Raw genomic sequence first — 15,791 nt, 5'->3', positions numbered from 1 at the left:
GATGACATTTATGCGTAATTTTTGGTCGAATTTTATAGCCGCAATTGGACTGAGTTTCATTGGGAAAGAAAAGAGTTCTGTTCTCCACTGGCCCCCGCAGAGAAAGTGTCAAATAAATTTGATTGCCAAGTGATGTCTCGTAATTGAAACGGAACAGTTAATTCCGGGCATCATTAAGGCGACACACCCACCTTGAGTGCGGGAATCTGGGACCAGGTAGGATGTGCTTCCCCAGCACAGCCTCATAATATGCCACGTCATGACTTTCTTCTGTGTCAACGCCCCTCGAGTCCCGGTCGGAGCACCCTTTCCCATTGTCCGCCGTAATCCTTTGAGTTCCTATCGCGTGCTACGATCCTGATCTTTGGGCGACTCCTTGGCAGAAAGGCGCCGCGGGTTGCTCGCTCAGTTCGTGTCATAATTGCATGGCATTTGGTCTGTCGTGGAAGTGTGAAAATTATGGAGTTTCCTCACCCTTTCGTCATCTTAATGATTATGTTTGTTTCGTTTATCTCTGACTTGAGATCGCCAAGGGGCCCAAGGAATTTGTTTGGCAAACTTTGCTTCATTCATATGCGTGAGTTATGGCATTTGCCTTTGGGTTTGTAGGGGAGGTTTTCCAATATGGGATTTCTTCTTTTTGATTTCCGTTTTTTTGCGTGCTAAATTGTGTTTTACGATTATGAGATCCCTGATTTCATCTTGAAGATATCGGCAGGAGCTCGACATTTCGGTTTCTTTTTTTGCAAACGTTTATTTCTTTATCGATTTTGAGATCGTGAGAAGTAGTTCCGTTAGCTATACCGTTGCCTTACCAAATTCTATAATAGTGACTATATATAGTGGTAATATTTCTATATTTCTGTGAGTCATTTCCATTAAAATTTACGTTTGATTTTGAAATTTTTTTACAGAATAATTTCTACCTCTGAAGTTAAGTAGATTTAGCAGCTTTAATGTCCGCATTAAAAAAGTCTTAAAGCCTTGAACTAAATTACTTTCCGTGCTTCGTTGGAACCATCTCCATTTTGTTCGTAACTCTGCTTGCCCTCCAACCATTTCACTTTGCTCCCCATTTCGACATCCACATCCAGTTCGAAAGTAAATAGGCCCGACCACTGGCATCTGCCAGTGACTGTCGCCAGGTGTACCCATCAGAACCCATGCCATACAGCACATCCCCATCCACACACAGCCCCATCCCCATCTCCATTTCCATTACTGATGTTGTAAACTTTTTTTCTGAACTTAATTAGCTTTGACTGGGGTTGGGGCCGTGTTCTTTGCCATCGAGTGCCTCAAACCCCTGGTTCTCATATCGTACAATTACCCAGTGGAGCGCGTGCTGCAACCGCAGGTGCTAGAGCAGCACAGCACTCGTCTCCCTGCCCAGTTGCCAGTTCCCAGCTCCCAGCTCCCTGTGCTCAAGCTCTCCCAGCTCCCAGTTCCCTATAGAACGAATTCTCCATCTCCAGCTGCTGCTACCACTACTACCAATCAAACCTGCTCGGGAACTCTCCTAATTTCCCAAACTGGAGTGCCGGATAAGGCGGATAAGCCGCACACAAGCGCACCCGAACTGGAAGTCAGCATGGACCAATGGGCGTACCGCTTTGCGACCGAGCAACCCTCGTGCGATTCGACCGCTGGCAACTTAACTGTGCTGCGCAGAGCGGGCCCAGTTAGTCAGCCTTGCGCAGTCGATGCGAACGGACGCGTCGCTCCAGAGAAAAGTTGAGAAGAAGTACACAGTAGTAATAGACTATTGAGAAGGAAAACTATAGTGACCGCGTGTGAACTTGAAACTAACGATTACATAGACACATCAAAAATGGTTTTGAACGGCATGCCTATAACAATGCCAGTACCGATGCCAGTGCCCATGCCTGTGCCCAGTCCTCCGGCCACCAAGTCCCGGGTGGCGATCGACTGGGACATCAACGATTCCAAGATGCCGTCGGTGGGGGAGTTTGACGATTTCAATGACTGGTCCAACGGACATTGCCGGCTCATCTACTCCGTGCAGAGTGATGAGGCCAGGAAACATGCCAGCGGTTGGGCCATGCGAAACACCAACAACCACAACGTGAATATCCTAAAGAAGAGCTGCCTGGGAGTGCTCCTCTGCAGTGCCAAGTGCAAGTTGCCCAATGGAGCCAGTGTGCATCTGAGACCCGCCATTTGCGACAAGGCCAGAAGGAAGCAGCAGGGCAAACAGTGTCCCAATAGGTGGGTTTTTGACTAAACACAAAATCCAAGAATTGTCAAAACTAACTCGGTATTTTTATTTTTTTTTCTTGACAGAAATTGCAATGGTCGCTTGGAAATCCAGGCTTGCCGCGGCCACTGCGGCTATCCAGTGACCCACTTCTGGCGCAGGGACGGAAATGGAATCTATTTCCAGGCCAAGGGCACCCACGATCACCCCAGACCCGAAGCCAAGGGATCCACGGAAGCCAGGCGACTTTTGGCAGGAGGAAGACGTGTGCGAAGTTTGGCCGTAATGTTGGCCAGGGAATCGGCGCTGAGCGACAAGCTGAGTAGCCTGAGACCCACAAAACGGCAGGCCAAGACTCAGTCCATCCAGGAGAGCAAGCGCAGAAGGATGGGTGCTTCCGATGTGCTCGAAACCAAGCAGGAGTTAGTGGTGCCACCCACCACCTACCTGCCCACATCGACGCCCACACATAGCACCAACTTTAATCAATCTCAGGGTTCATATGTCCCAGCAGGACAAGGATCAGTGATCAGTCAGTGGAATAGAGAGATTCACTACGAAACGGAGGATCCATGCTATGCCAATGGAATGTACTCCTACGATATGCTCCACTCACCTCTCTCAGCGCATAGCTCCACGGGCAGTTATTACCAGGAGAACAAACCGCAGCAACTGCAGCACTCACAATACCAGCAGCAACTCTCACCGCAGCAACATGTACCAGTCAGCTATGATCCCAGCCAGCCAATCTCCTCCAGCCTTCAGTGCGGAATGCCTTCGTATGAAATATGCGACGATACGTCCAGTTTGACCAGCAGCTCGGGCTACTGTTCCGAGGATTATGGCTACTACAATGGATATCTACCCAACTCGCTGGACGTGAGCAATGGAAGCCAAAGCCAGAATCTTAGCCAGGATGCAAGTTTCTACACAACCAGCTCGGAGATCTTCAGTGTGTTTGAGTCAACTCTGAATGGCGGAGGGACCAGTGGCGTGGATCTCATCTACGACGAAGCAACCGCCTATCAGCAACATCAGCAACAGGGAACTTTTCCGCATCTCACCAATTATCAACAGGAGCCGCAGGATCAGATGCAGTCCGCCGACTACTACTACAGCAATACGGGAGTGGACAACTCGTGGAACATTCAAATGGACGCGACATATCACCCAGTCAACAGCACGGATCCCATCTATTGCTAGGGGATCGGGATAAGATCTCTCATCGCAACTACTATTACTGAGCCACTCAAGCGTTGTTCTAGTCCCTAGTTGATTGATTTCCATTCATGTTCCCATTGCTTGTTGGTCGTGTATTATTATATATTGAACGTTTCTAGTTTGTACTTTTGTACTTGTTTCCCAGCTATTCCAAAGTTTTAGAGCACGTAAGAGTAATAGTATTCTTAAGCACATAGAGTTTTAAGTCACATTTCCCACCTATTTATGAACTTTTTTGTAGTAATAAACATTTTTGAAAGAAAAACTTAATCGAAGCAGCCTTTTTTTGAGAATTGACACGTGTCAAGCAAGGGAGCTCGTAATCATTGTCAGTATAACATTACCAGCGGCAGGATATACAACTAGGGATTTTCCTCAACAACAAGTTTAAATTCGTTAGTCAACCAAAATCGTGTAACAATGGGTGCTTGTCGCCCTAGAAAATGTAGTGCAAATAACCGAACTATGGCAATTGTGAGTACTAAATAAAGGCCTAAACAAATAACAATGAATAAAACCAAATTTTGTATTGAGAAGCGTCGCCGTAGAGCTCTAGTTAACTTGCTATTTTTGCGCCGTCATTTGATTGGACAGGCACTTGGAATTACGAATCGGGAAACTCCAGACCTTAGGGTAAAATCGCGGCGACGCAATCGTAGAAGGAGAATGCAATTCAGAGTCCGTACACCAAGTGATAATGCAATGCGCTCAGTAAGGCATCATGGACAGAATCCAATCAGCCCAGGATCACGGCTACAACGAAATAATCCACTTTGGGGACACGCCGACATTATAACCACAGATAGAGCGTTGGAAGCTTTAAATGGACTTACTACAGGGAACAGGGAACCAAATGCATTGTCAGTAATGGTGCGATATACCAATGGGCGGTGTAAGTTGAGCTGTACTTATTGCTAATACAATGAAGTGCATAATTAATACTCTCTTATTAGATTATTTAAGCTTAGAGCCAAGTGGAAATCAGCAAAATGAGAACAATATCGTTCAAAATCCCAGTCGGAATGGTCAGAACCAACAGGTCGAAGACGGCAATGATCGGAATCTTCAACCGGCAGCTCAGGCAGCTGATGATGATAACAATATGACAAATTCAAATCCGGAGGTTCCAGATGTCGGAGGCAAATCAGAAGGATCAAGGGAATGCCCATGATTAGAATCAAGATAATAACGAAGAATATGATACTAACTCACATAGTATCAAGTTAATGTATAGTTTGGAAAGTTTTCCTTACTACACATATATACAATATTTTCATTACCAAAAGAGGTAAACAAAATTTTAAATTCCATTTTCAACGGCAATTAAATTCGGGGTCGATTAAACGGTTTACCCCCTGTCAGAGGCCACTCAAAAATTTGGTTATTGTTTCTGATCTTTTTTCAAGCCGATTATAAATAATTAAAAGTATAAAAAAAAAAAAAAAACGGTCGCCCGAGGGAAGGGGTTGCAAGTAGTCACTACGGGCAAAGAGTACTCGACCCTAATGGGGGTTTGATATCGACCATAAACAAAACGCCCATTAGTTGTCATGTTGGATGGAAAGTGTGCCGCTGACGCGTGCGACCTTCAAGGATATTCGCACACTCGCCAAGCTGCAGGAGAAATGAGAAATGAGGAATGACTTTGTTTCAAAGGATATTTGCATACATAATTCGAGTGCGGCTGCGCCGAACCCTTGCCCAAATGAAAACATTTAAAATGTTTTGATTTCATTTATGTTAATTTCCAGCCATAAATCACAACCGACCGTGTGCTTCCTGTCGCATCCTGCAACAATATTTGTCCTTGCTGTTTGATTAGCCCTTAGCCCGAACCCTCACTCGCATGCAAATGAGAACTCTGTGGAGTCGCTGGCTTTGCTGCTCATTTGGTGTTATCCTTGGGTGCCGAGGGGAGGAATCGGAGATCGCAAAGGTATTATGCAAATTAACTGATGCTGATCCCATTGTTGCCGGTGTAATTCAATATTCGCGTGAATAAGTGCGCGAATATAGGATATCTAATCTGAGGTTTCGCAAATTCACATTTGCAATTCCAGAGACTAATTTCGAATGCAAATGCTATACGGTGGCAATTTGTTAATGCAGATTTTCGCAAACTAATGAAACTCAAATAGAGGTCTCAATTTATGGTTAGATGCCATATATGGTTATATTCAAAATATAATTATCCTATGTAGTATTACATTTATTTATTTAAAATCAGTTTAAAATTTGCAAAATTTGTAAAATACATTATTGTAGCTTTGTGGATAATGGTTCTTCTGCCAATTGTTATCCATTTGATAAGCCCGCTGATTGGAAAAGGTCAGGTCACTTATGCAGCCATCTACCAGCATTTGACTGACGGACTTTTGCAGTTGACATAAACCGACGAACTCAAGTGTGACTTTTTTGACTCTTCACACATCATAGACGGATCAGCGGAGAAATCAAGACCGCAGCTGCAGCTTCGGGGAAAAACGATTAACTATTTACTTTATAGTACACGCCACATGAAACGCCTGCGTCAAAGGCCACAAAGGCGTGTTGCCACAATAAAGCGCCTGGCGAAATCTCATCCGAACCTATTTAGCAGTGGCCACTTGAAAGGACAATGGCATCGCATCAAATGAGGCGCGCTTAATGTGGCTTCAATGAGTCCTGGACTCGAACTCGGAGATCCGAGGAAGCGACCTGAAAAATGCGAGTGACATGCGTGTCCCGCAAATTGTGCGGCCTGTTAATGGTTCGACCTCGAGTTGTGGGGTGGGTCAGCGTGACAGATTCCCAAAAACAATGTCGTTGAAATATTGTATTGTAAACCGGGTCGAGTTATTGTAAAACTCTGGTATTATATACGATTTATAATTTTGTGTTCTCTTAAAAAAATGAAAGATAACAATAAAAAGGTGATCTACAGAAATCGCTTAAACTAAAAATTACTTGCAGTCTAAAACAAGTACGAAATTATGTTTTATGCGTAAAACATAATAGAATGCCCATATATATATACATTTCTTCATTTTTCTTTTTTGTACTTTTCTTTTATACTTTAAAATTAAAAGTTGCTACAATAGTAACACTAGTTATGATCTCCTGCGCCACCTAGTTAAAAAAAAAACGACACTAGCGACACCTGGTGGATGAGTTTGTACTGTGTGCGGTATTTAGGCTAGTGCTAAAATTTAGAAAATACTTATGGTAGTATATTTTATTGGTACGAACGCGGTCACACTGGGGATGTGCAACAAGTAGAAATTGCCGCATAGTTTTTTATAGCGAATCGCGAACACATAACTAACGGTGCATGATCAAAGTTCGTTAAAAATTAAAACAAATAGTTATCGTAAGCAAAAAGTGACTATCTTATAAGATCGAACTGAGAGCAATGTCGGCAACGAGGTTTTTGAGTGCCGTTGGCCAAATTTCGCGACAGCAATTGCTGCAGAATAAGTGCACCAGAGGTGGGTTAATTAGAAGTTCTGCTATGAAAAGGGAAAGTGCAAATTGCAGGCCATAATTCTTCTACATTGGAATTTGGCCCCTTGGAAATGGGCAGTACTCTAGCGGTATCTCTGTCTCTCTCCCGTTCCCGTGTTAGCTGAATCTCCCCCGATGCCGCATAACTGGACTTTGAACTTTGTACTCTCCCTTGACGTATAGCTTCTGTCTCTCGCTTTCTGATTTCCGATTTCGAGTGCCGTGAGATAATGTGCACTAATCGCAAACAACAATCTCTTAACCCCACGCAGCCCTGCCCATTTCGGCCCAGCTTCTCCAGAGGCGCCGCCTAATGTCCACGAATCCCGCACCGGTTGCCAACAAGCATCTCCACACCAAGGTGGTCAATGGAGTGCTTGTGATCAAGATCGACTCACCCAATGCCAAGGTGAATTCCCTGGGCTCCGAAGTGAGCGATGAGTTCGAGCGAGTGATTAAGGACCTGGAGACGAATCCTGCCGTCAATTCCGCCGTGCTGATCTCGGGCAAACCGGGCTGCTTTGTGGCCGGAGCCGACATCGGGATGCTGGAAGCATGCCAGACGGCGGAGGAGGCCACGCTGATCTCCCACGGCGCCCAGGTGATGTTCGATCGCATGGAGCGCAGCAAGAAGCCCATTGTGGCCGCCATCAGCGGAGTCTGTCTGGGTGGTGGTCTGGAACTCGCCCTTGCCTGCCATTACCGCATTGCCACCAAGGACAGCAAGACCAAACTGGGTCTGCCCGAGGTCATGCTGGGTCTCCTGCCCGGCGGCGGTGGCACCGTCCGCCTGCCCAAGCTTACATCCGTGCCCACGGCTCTGGATATGGAGCTGACAGGCAAACAGGTGCGCGCCGATCGCGCCAAACGACTGGGCATCGTGGATCTGTTGGTGGATCCCCTAGGTCCTGGACTCCAGCCTGCTGAGCAAAACACTATCGAGTACCTGGAGAAGACCGCCGTGCAGGTCGCCAACGATCTGGCTAGTGGTAAACTTCGCGTAAGAAATACTAGTTAATCCCTTAAAGTCTTCATCATTAATTTGTTTTCCACCGTATCCACACAGGTAAATCGCGAGAAAAGCGGTCTCGTCAGCAAGATCCAGTCCTTCGTCATGGACACCGACTTTGTGAAGAACAAGATTTTCGACACTGCCAGGAAACAGGTGCTCAAGGCCTCGAACGGTCTCTATCCCGCTCCTCTGAAGGTTCGATATTGAACAAGCAATTCTCATATTTGTAAGTAACCTATAACTTCAAACAGATTCTCGATGTGATCCGTGCTGGCGTGGATAAGGGAACCGATGCCGGTTACGAGGCGGAGCGCAAGGGCTTCGGCGAGCTATCGGCCACGCCCGAGTCGAAGGGTTTGATTGCCCTGTTCCGTGGACAAACGGAGTGCAAGAAGAACCGATTTGGCAAGCCAGAGCGTCCGGTTAAGACTGTGGGTGTGCTGGGAGCTGGTCTGATGGGCGCCGGTATTGTACAGGTCTCCGTCGATAAGGGATATCAGGTGGTGATGAAGGATGCCACCGAAGCCGGCCTGGCTCGTGGTATTGGACAAGTGCAGAAGGGTTTGGAGACGGCTGTGAAGCGCAAGCGAATCTCTGCACTGGAGCGCGATCAGACTCTTGCCAGTCTGCGGCCCACTCTTGATTACAGCGACTTCAAGAACGCAGACATCATCATCGAAGCTGTTTTCGAGGACATCAAGGTTAAGCATCGAGTGATCAAGGAGCTGGAAGCAGTGGTTCCAGAGCACTGCGTCATTGCCACCAACACCAGCGCCATTCCCATCACCAAGATTGCTGCTGGAAGCTCGCGTCCCGAGAAGGTTGTTGGCATGCACTACTTCTCGCCCGTGGACAAGATGCAGCTGCTGGAAATCATCACTCACCCAGGAACCTCCAAGGACACCATCGCACAGGCCGTGGCCGTCGGTCTCAAGCAAGGCAAGGTCGTTATCACTGTTGGTGACGGACCTGGCTTCTATACCACCCGCATCCTCTCCACCATGCTGTCGGAAGCCATCAGGTAGGTTTGCATTTTAAGATGACTAGTGAAATTGTTTATTATACTCCCATATTTTATGTCAGACTGCTGCAGGAAGGCGTGGACCCCAAGGATCTGGACCAATACACGAAGAAGTTTGGCTTCCCCGTGGGTGCTGCGACCCTTGCGGATGAGGTTGGCATTGACGTGGGTTCCCACATTGCCGTCGACTTGGCAAAGGCATTCGGCGAACGTTTCAGCGGTGGAAACTTGGAAGTAATGAATGATCTGGTCCTGGCTGGTTTCCTCGGACGCAAGTCCGGCAAGGGTATCTTCCTGTACGATGGCCAGAAGAGGGGCACTCGTCCAGTGAACAACGATGCTCTCGAAATCGTGAAACAAAAGTACGCTTTAGTCTCAAAGGGAGCCAATGCCCCCGAGGATCTGACGCTGCGTATGGTATCCCGCTTCATCAACGAAGCCGTGCTCTGTCTGGAGGAGAAGATTCTGGACAGTCCGCTGGAGGGCGATGTCGGAGCCGTGTTCGGCCTGGGCTTCCCGCCATTCTCCGGTGGTCCCTTCCGCTGGGTCGATCAGTATGGAGCCGGCAAACTGGTCAGCAAGATGCAATCCTATGCTGAGCTGTACGGAGCTCCCTTCAAGCCCGCTCAGACCCTGCTCGACATGGCTAAGGACCCGTCGAAGAAGTTCTACCCCAAGACTGGCTCCTCGAAGTTGTAGATCCGATCCAATCCGATCCCAGCCTCCGTAGAGCCGCTAACGAAATTTAGCTTTTAGTGCGAAGATAAGTCGTGTCCTTGTGCATTTCTCTCAGAAAGGAAACCTATTGTGGTCCATCGCTGCCTAAAAAATGGGGCAAGGCCCAATAAAAAGCCCTCTGTTGAAGTTGTCGACAATTAAATTAAAGTTTACCGTGTAATTTTCCATACTTTCATTTGTTTATTATTACACACAGCAGTTTGATATCGATCTATCTCTTTATCCCTCTTTGTTTACTCAAACGGAAATTCATTTGTACACAGATTCTATAGTTTAGGTTTCAATAGCAGCGTATATACAGTGTCCTTAAACTAACATATTTTCGAAGCAGCCATTTTCTAAAATCTTGAAATCTATTTTCACAATTCCTTAACTGCTACGTCAGAACTAAATGGCTTATAAGGAGACCTCATTACTTCTTGTTCGTTGAATGTGTTCGATTTCGGAATAGCTTTAAATGTATATATTAGTTGTTCATATATATATGTATATATTTGGTCATGCAAGTTCTTGCAGCTCTTTGTAAATGGACCATTCATAATGGTTGGTCAAAATCGAAACAATTCGCGGACTTGAAAGAATTGAAGGCCTTTGAAAACATACCCATCTTATTGAGTAGACACAACACATTAACAGTGAGCGGACTGAAGTAGCTCAGATTCGAATTAGTACCCATTCCAGCTTCAGATCCCCCTTAAGCTTCTAACTAAACTTATCCTATCCCTAGTTAAGGATTAGTGACTTTCCGATACACTTTCTATTCCTTTATTGTTTCCTCCAATCGCGTCCAGAGCTGCGCCTTTGATGCTTAACAGATCCCCCATTGCTGCTACCGCCACTTCCGTTGACTACGCCAGATACGCCTCCTCCGTTGCTGTGATCCTGGGCGGGATATCGGGTTACAACGTCGTCAATTAGCTCCAGAATGCCAATCTTGAACTTGCGACGTTGCTGTGGAGTGAGAGTCGCCAGATCTGGGAGAATGCTGCGGAAGAACTCCATGTCCGCCACTTCCGACGAACTCAGTCCGCCGTAAATACTTCCTGCATTCGTCATCGTGCTGGTGGCCTCGCATTCCGTCTTGATTCTTTTCGTGCTCCCCGGTTCGTAGGATGCTGGGTGATGATCCATGGACAATGTCAAAGGATGTGGATGCGAGTGCGGATGGTAGTGCAGAGGCGGTGGTGTGCCATGTCCACCATCGCTGTAGATGAGTTGCGAGCCCGTCTCGGCCAGCTGCACATCTGGAATGAAGTTTTTCATGCTATCCGCACTAGCGGTATCGCTTCTGGCCGGTGAATTGCCTCCGCCTCCTTGAAGGGCAGAACTGCGAGTGGGCGTGGACGAAGTACGATTCATACCCAGGGTGTTGGTAACCGCGGGATCAAAGGCGTCGATGGTCTCCTCATCGTCCTTCTCCGATATCGAGTACTTCATCTCCAAGACCTCCATACTCTCACCATTATGGACGTCGTTGTTATTATTATTATTATTGATGCTAGTGTTGGCGCAGTACTTGTGCTCCTCGGTCGCATGGAGTGCTGGATGCAGGAGAAATGGTTGATGCTGCAAATGCTGCTGGGACATCTGGTACAGAGTGGCCAGACTGTTGTTCCCCTCCAAAGAGTTACGGCTGGACTTCAGGAAGGGCAGCAGGAACGCCATGTGCTCGGTCAGGTAGTATGGCTTGTGCTGCGGCTCCGATCCGGATTGCTGCTTTATGTAGCGGGATAGGCAGGCCCGAAGGTTTCGCCATCGCTCCTTGCAATGGATCACTAAAGATTATGAAAGTTCTGATTAATTTAAGGGATTAATGTTTTTCCTATTATTGCTTACCGCTTTCTCTTGTCTCCTTTGAAATAAGCACCCAAGCCTTTTCCTGATTATCCCTGTAAAAAGTTATTTAAATTAGTTAAGACTGAACGTACGGAACGATCTGGATCGTATCTTCTGGCAGCCGATGGACTCGCCACTCACCTGTTGCGGTACTCGGGCACCTTCTTGTCGTAGAGACACTTGTGGGTGCGCACCAGGTTGACGAAGCGGATGTTGAAGTCCTCGTCCGCCTGCATCACTCGGTTGGTGGATCCAATAGAGGCGCCTGCTGTTCCGGATCCCGAACCCGTTGGACTGTGGTGGTTGTAGGCGGTGGTGCCGTTGGAGGTTCGCTCCTCGTGCTCGCTGCTGTGGTTGTTGCTGCTGCTGCGGGTTGAGGTGGTCATATTCGTTGGCGGTATCGTCCCTCACAGAGCCACTAAAAGATACGTTTTAAATTTGAAGTCTATTTAGAGAAATGTTAAAATAAACAGCGATTACCAGGGGTTTGAACGGGTTTGCTGTCATGTTGCACGTTATGATCTCAAGAAATGGCAACTTCAAGTTAAGTTAGCCACTCCAATATTTGATTTTTAGACTTTCCTATCGATGTATGTATGTACCATACATACATATGTATTTATATACAATCCTATTTATTTTTGAGCTGGCAAACAAACAGAATTCTCAACGACTCTTTTTCAGCTTTTTTGCCTTTTCTGCTGGGGTTTTGTGTTCGGTTTCTTTTCGTTTTGTCGTGTTATTTGTTTGTGTGTTGGTTTCTGTTCAGTTCGGTTCAGTTGTGTTCTGTTCAGTTCTGTTCCGCTGTCTGTTGCTGCTGTCTCAGCAAACGAGGCATAGAGCTTTTCGCTCATATATATTTCGTGAAACTTAATAAAACATTGTTGTAGCCGTGGCCGTTGTTGTCGTTGTAGTTGTAGTTGTAGCTGTAGTTGCCATTATATTCAGTACAGTTTGGCTAGCTGGATAGGATAGGAAAGCATTGCGTTGCGTTGATGTTGACAACTCGGCGGCGAAACGACGACAGCCAGCAACTTTGTTTACTTTTCATATTATTATAGCCACAGCAGCGACAATGGCAGCGGCCATAAAAATAACAGGCAATCTGGCTGTTTGTGCTGCTTGTTTGTGTTTTTGTTGCCGTTTGTTTCTGTTGCTGTTGCTGCTGGCGTCGAAAGCTGAAAGCTTTTGTCTGCTTCACTGATAACAGCAACAACAGCACAACTAAAGCAGCAGCAACAAAACAACAGTAACAACAACAACAGAATGCTTCAGCAACAACAGCAACACTCTGCTGCAGCAGCAGCAATTCAGTGCAGCAAGCAATGTTGTGTTGCAATATCCGAAAACATGTTGGCCAAAACCAAATCCGCTGAATAGTCACGAATATGTGTGCGAGTACCCACCGCACTCACTGCTCACTACTTGCAAACGATTCGCTCTCGCACCTGCGACTACCTGTTTCGATTCTAATCAGCCCACTCCACCTGTCCATTCACTCGACTGCCTACCCTTTTGCCGTCAGCCCCTTTCTATCGCGGCGACACTTGGGCCGCTCTTAAATCTCCGACAGTTTTCCCGCCACTTTCAGCACCTTTTGGGCCCACCAGTTTTGCAAAGCGAAAAACGTGCGCACAGTGGGATGGAAGTAATCGAAAAAGGGCATTACCAAAAGTATATCAAGGAAAAATATAATAACAATTTCCACATTGCTTGGAAACCTATTAGATGGTATTTTATATGTATATATATATTTTTTGGACATCTGTAAGTAAATCTCTGGAAAATCGTAGGTAATAATTCCCTTCAACTATTAATCTTAATATCAGGTTCAGAGTCCAATAAGTTTTCTATTTTTTCGGACATAAAAAAGTAGCAAGAGAAAACTCTAGCACTCTAAGCTGAACCAAACAAAAAATTAATATTGCTTTCCATTTTCGTAACACTTTGGTCCCACTGTGCGCTGGCAGCATTGTTGTGTTCTTTGGCCAGTCATCATTATTATCAGCGAACATCATTATCAAGGCGAACGTTGCTCGCGTGTTTTGGCTCTGCCCGTTGTTGTTTTTGTTAATGTTATTGTTGGATTGCTGTGTGCGGTGTGGGCGGGGGGAAAATGGAATGGAATGGGAATGGCGACTGGAAGGGGCAGAAAAACAACTAACCTGGGCTATATGGCAATATTTATTGTATTACGTCTATTTAACATAAACATATCAGCATGAGCGCGTACTAATTCCTTGAGAAATGTTCATGTTTATCTATTAACAACGGGGCTCAGCAAAAAGTACAGCAACGTACAAATCGAAAAACACAGAATCAGCAACAGCCAAACACAAAACCCAACGGAAAACAAAAACAACAACAAAAAAAAAGAATTTATTTCTAAAGCTAACAAAACACAGAAAACTTGCAGAAATACCCGGCCCGCTCTTTGTTTCCCTCCACCAACAAAAATACATACAGTATATTGTATATTCCGTGGCCCAATGACAGCAACAACAACAATCGCAATAACTTTGTTAGATAGACAACAACAACAACAACAATACACACAATACACACACACATTCACAGGCAATCGCACACAAGGAAACAATATGGCATATAGAATTTTTCTTTCTGCTGCTTATCAGGCTGTTATTGTTGCTGTTGTTCCTAACTTGTGATGTTGTTCCAAGCAAAGAATTCATTACCTTTTGGTTGGTATTCGTCGTTGGATTACAGAAAAACTCCTGTTGCAGAGGCGATTTCAAAACGCAACAACTCCTTGCTCGCAGCGATTTCAAAACGACACGATGCACGGCACACAAATAAAACGGCGCCAAAAATATTTTTGTTGCTGCTGCTGCTGCAGCGACCGACGACTGACGTAACGTTCAAAAATGTTGAATTCGAAAACTCGCGGTCGAGTCGACGGTGCACGGCGCTCGGGAATCGGCGGCGGACTGTTGGATTGTTGGCAATGTCGTATGTTTCGCGTACCAAGCGACCAAGGCGACTAAGCACACAGAGAAAAACACACAGACACAGCCACAAATGCGACTGCTGCCCTGCGAGAGCGAGCGGTGCACTGAGAGAAATAGAGTTGTCACTTGGCAATTGTGAAATGTAATATAAAGATGTTTTAAATTGGTAATGTATTATTAGCCCCAAACTTAATTAAAGGGAAAAATATAAAATTATTTGCAGACTTTATTAATGATCCATGTAAGCGGTATTAATTTAATAGTTATGAGGTTCAAACAAGTACCAATTAAACACGTATTCCCTCAGTGTATCAACCAGTATCTATCGGCTACGTAGAACACTGAAGCAACAGCAACAACATGACACGAGTGGACGGCGAGCAAACAGAGAACAACGCACACTCTCCGCCGCACACACACAGATACTAACACGGACACACACCAATGCGCCAATACAAACACACACAGCTGGCTGCTCAACAGCAGGGAACTTTTTATTGTTGTTGCTGGCAACGAACAACAAATAAGACAAACAATGCACACGCACACGAATGACGAGTGTTTTCGAGTCGGAGAAACGGCAACTGCGCGGTACGAAATGCAAAGATACAGATACAATGAGTTGGTTGTCGGTTGTGGAGGGTAGGAAAGGGACACAGGCCAACAAAAATAGTTGCACTGCATCAAGAGTGTTGCCTGTCGTTAGAGGCTAGTCACCCACCCCGAAAGGATCTCTCAAAGGATCAGCGGACTACTAGGTAATCCTGATCGAAATCGATTGATTCAAATGGATTTTCAAAAGATATATCATGTTCAAGATCTTTTTGTTGGGCAATACAATTTTTACATATGTATGTTGATTGTTATGTTGAATATAACTTCAGGCTTATTATTACTGTCTAATGGTAATGTTTCTATTTATTTCCACGTCCATTAACATGTATAATTGGTTTTCCCCAAAATATGTTAGTGAACAGGTGACAGTCGCAAATAGAAAATACACATTTTTTACGCTGTAACTCTGACAAAAAAAATAAAACACAGGAACCCAAATAGTTTACCTGAAAACTTACCTGCGAATTTCCAGTGATCATAATTCCATTGTGCGCTTCTTCTTCTTCTTTGCTCTAACTCTCAGGGAACATTGAAACAACAACAGTTGCTTACTCAGCACCGCACACAAACATAAACTGCGCTCTCACGGACACTACAACAGCTGTCGCTCTCAGAACCAACAACAAAGCGAGCAAACAAAAATCATGTTGTTGTTGCTCACAAAGCTTTGCAATTTCT

General features: G+C 45.6%; 4 protein-coding genes and 1 long non-coding RNA gene across 9 annotated transcripts; 4 read left to right on the top strand and 1 right to left on the bottom strand.

Moving 5' to 3' along the window:
- Positions 1–1,678: 1,678 nt before the first annotated feature.
- On the top strand, positions 1,679–3,926 carry gcm (glial cells missing). Of its 2 annotated transcripts, none has more exons than NM_001273363.1 (2): positions 1,679–2,229; positions 2,305–3,926. In NM_001273363.1, exons 1-2 carry the CDS (start codon positions 1,832–1,834, stop codon positions 3,419–3,421), a joined length of 1,515 nt encoding a protein of 504 aa, NP_001260292.1. In that variant the 5' UTR covers positions 1,679–1,831; the 3' UTR covers positions 3,422–3,926. The 2 variants fall into 2 exon arrangements, with proteins under 2 accessions (NP_001260292.1, NP_477108.1); NM_057760.5 differs by having other exon boundaries at positions 2,305–3,664.
- CG31709 (uncharacterized protein) lies at positions 3,786–5,304 on the top strand. 2 transcript variants are annotated; one of them, NM_001298853.1, is made up of 3 exons: positions 3,786–3,913; positions 3,977–4,331; positions 4,393–5,304. In NM_001298853.1, exons 1-3 carry the CDS (start codon positions 3,860–3,862, stop codon positions 4,608–4,610), a joined length of 627 nt encoding a protein of 208 aa, NP_001285782.1. In that variant the 5' UTR covers positions 3,786–3,859; the 3' UTR covers positions 4,611–5,304. The 2 variants fall into 2 exon arrangements, with proteins under 2 accessions (NP_001285782.1, NP_723472.1); NM_164862.2 differs by having other exon boundaries at positions 4,393–4,869.
- Positions 5,305–6,654: 1,350 nt separating this feature from the next.
- On the top strand, positions 6,655–9,861 carry Mtpalpha (Mitochondrial trifunctional protein alpha subunit). 2 transcript variants are annotated; one of them, NM_164860.2, is made up of 5 exons: positions 6,655–6,906; positions 7,044–7,922; positions 7,989–8,129; positions 8,186–8,955; positions 9,018–9,861. In NM_164860.2, the coding sequence occupies exons 2-5, from the start codon at positions 7,236–7,238 to the stop codon at positions 9,652–9,654; spliced, it is 2,235 nt and encodes a 744-aa protein (NP_723470.1). In that variant the 5' UTR covers positions 6,655–6,906; positions 7,044–7,235; the 3' UTR covers positions 9,655–9,861. The 2 variants fall into 2 exon arrangements, with proteins under 2 accessions (NP_723470.1, NP_609299.1); NM_135455.3 differs by having other exon boundaries at positions 7,195–7,922; positions 9,018–9,851.
- brwl (brickwall) lies at positions 9,852–14,534 on the bottom strand. 2 transcript variants are annotated; one of them, NM_164859.2, is made up of 4 exons: positions 14,226–14,534; positions 11,671–11,947; positions 11,530–11,582; positions 9,852–11,468 (listed from the first exon to the last, which is right to left on the bottom strand). In NM_164859.2, the coding sequence occupies exons 2-4, from the start codon at positions 11,913–11,915 to the stop codon at positions 10,459–10,461; spliced, it is 1,308 nt and encodes a 435-aa protein (NP_723469.1). In that variant the 5' UTR covers positions 11,916–11,947; positions 14,226–14,534; the 3' UTR covers positions 9,852–10,458. The 2 variants fall into 2 exon arrangements, with proteins under 2 accessions (NP_723469.1, NP_609298.1); NM_135454.5 differs by lacking the exon at positions 14,226–14,534 and adding an exon at positions 12,010–13,153.
- A 104-nt stretch (positions 14,535–14,638) lies between these two features.
- Positions 14,639–15,269, top strand: lncRNA:CR44149 (long non-coding RNA:CR44149). Its single transcript, NR_073748.1, has one exon. It is a non-coding gene; the product is annotated as a long non-coding RNA:CR44149 (long non-coding RNA).
- The last annotated feature ends 522 nt before the right edge of the window (positions 15,270–15,791 follow it).

The sequence above is a fragment of the Drosophila melanogaster genome, chromosome 2L (assembly GCF_000001215.4).
Source record: "Drosophila melanogaster chromosome 2L".
NCBI classification, from domain to species: Eukaryota; Metazoa; Arthropoda; class Insecta; order Diptera; family Drosophilidae; genus Drosophila; species Drosophila melanogaster.
The sequence above is the reverse complement of the archived record's forward strand: the minus strand, read 5'-3'. Positions and strand labels throughout refer to the sequence as shown.

Excerpts from the sequence above, each read along its gene's own strand:
- Mtpalpha (NM_135455.3), top strand. The coding sequence starts at position 6,831 with ATGTCGGCAACGAGGTTTTTGAGTGCCGTTGGCCAAATTTCGCGACAG. Across the intron at positions 6,907-7,194 it reads GCAGAATAAGTGCACCAGAG|CCCTGCCCATTTCGGCCCAG; the intron begins GTGGGTTAATTA and ends AACCCCACGCAG. Across the intron at positions 7,923-7,988 it reads TGGCTAGTGGTAAACTTCGC|GTAAATCGCGAGAAAAGCGG; the intron begins GTAAGAAATACT and ends GTATCCACACAG.
- gcm (NM_001273363.1), top strand. The coding sequence starts at position 1,832 with ATGGTTTTGAACGGCATGCCTATAACAATGCCAGTACCGATGCCAGTG. Across the intron at positions 2,230-2,304 it reads GGCAAACAGTGTCCCAATAG|AAATTGCAATGGTCGCTTGG; the intron begins GTGGGTTTTTGA and ends TTTTCTTGACAG.
- CG31709 (NM_001298853.1), top strand. The coding sequence starts at position 3,860 with ATGGGTGCTTGTCGCCCTAGAAAATGTAGTGCAAATAACCGAACTATG. Across the intron at positions 3,914-3,976 it reads ATAACCGAACTATGGCAATT|CGTCGCCGTAGAGCTCTAGT; the intron begins GTGAGTACTAAA and ends TGTATTGAGAAG. Across the intron at positions 4,332-4,392 it reads GCGATATACCAATGGGCGGT|ATTATTTAAGCTTAGAGCCA; the intron begins GTAAGTTGAGCT and ends CTCTCTTATTAG.
- brwl (NM_164859.2), bottom strand. The coding sequence starts at position 11,915 with ATGACCACCTCAACCCGCAGCAGCAGCAACAACCACAGCAGCGAGCAC. Across the intron at positions 11,583-11,670 it reads GTGCCCGAGTACCGCAACAG|GGATAATCAGGAAAAGGCTT; the intron begins GTGAGTGGCGAG and ends AACTTTTTACAG. Across the intron at positions 11,469-11,529 it reads AAAGGAGACAAGAGAAAGCG|TGATCCATTGCAAGGAGCGA; the intron begins GTAAGCAATAAT and ends CATAATCTTTAG.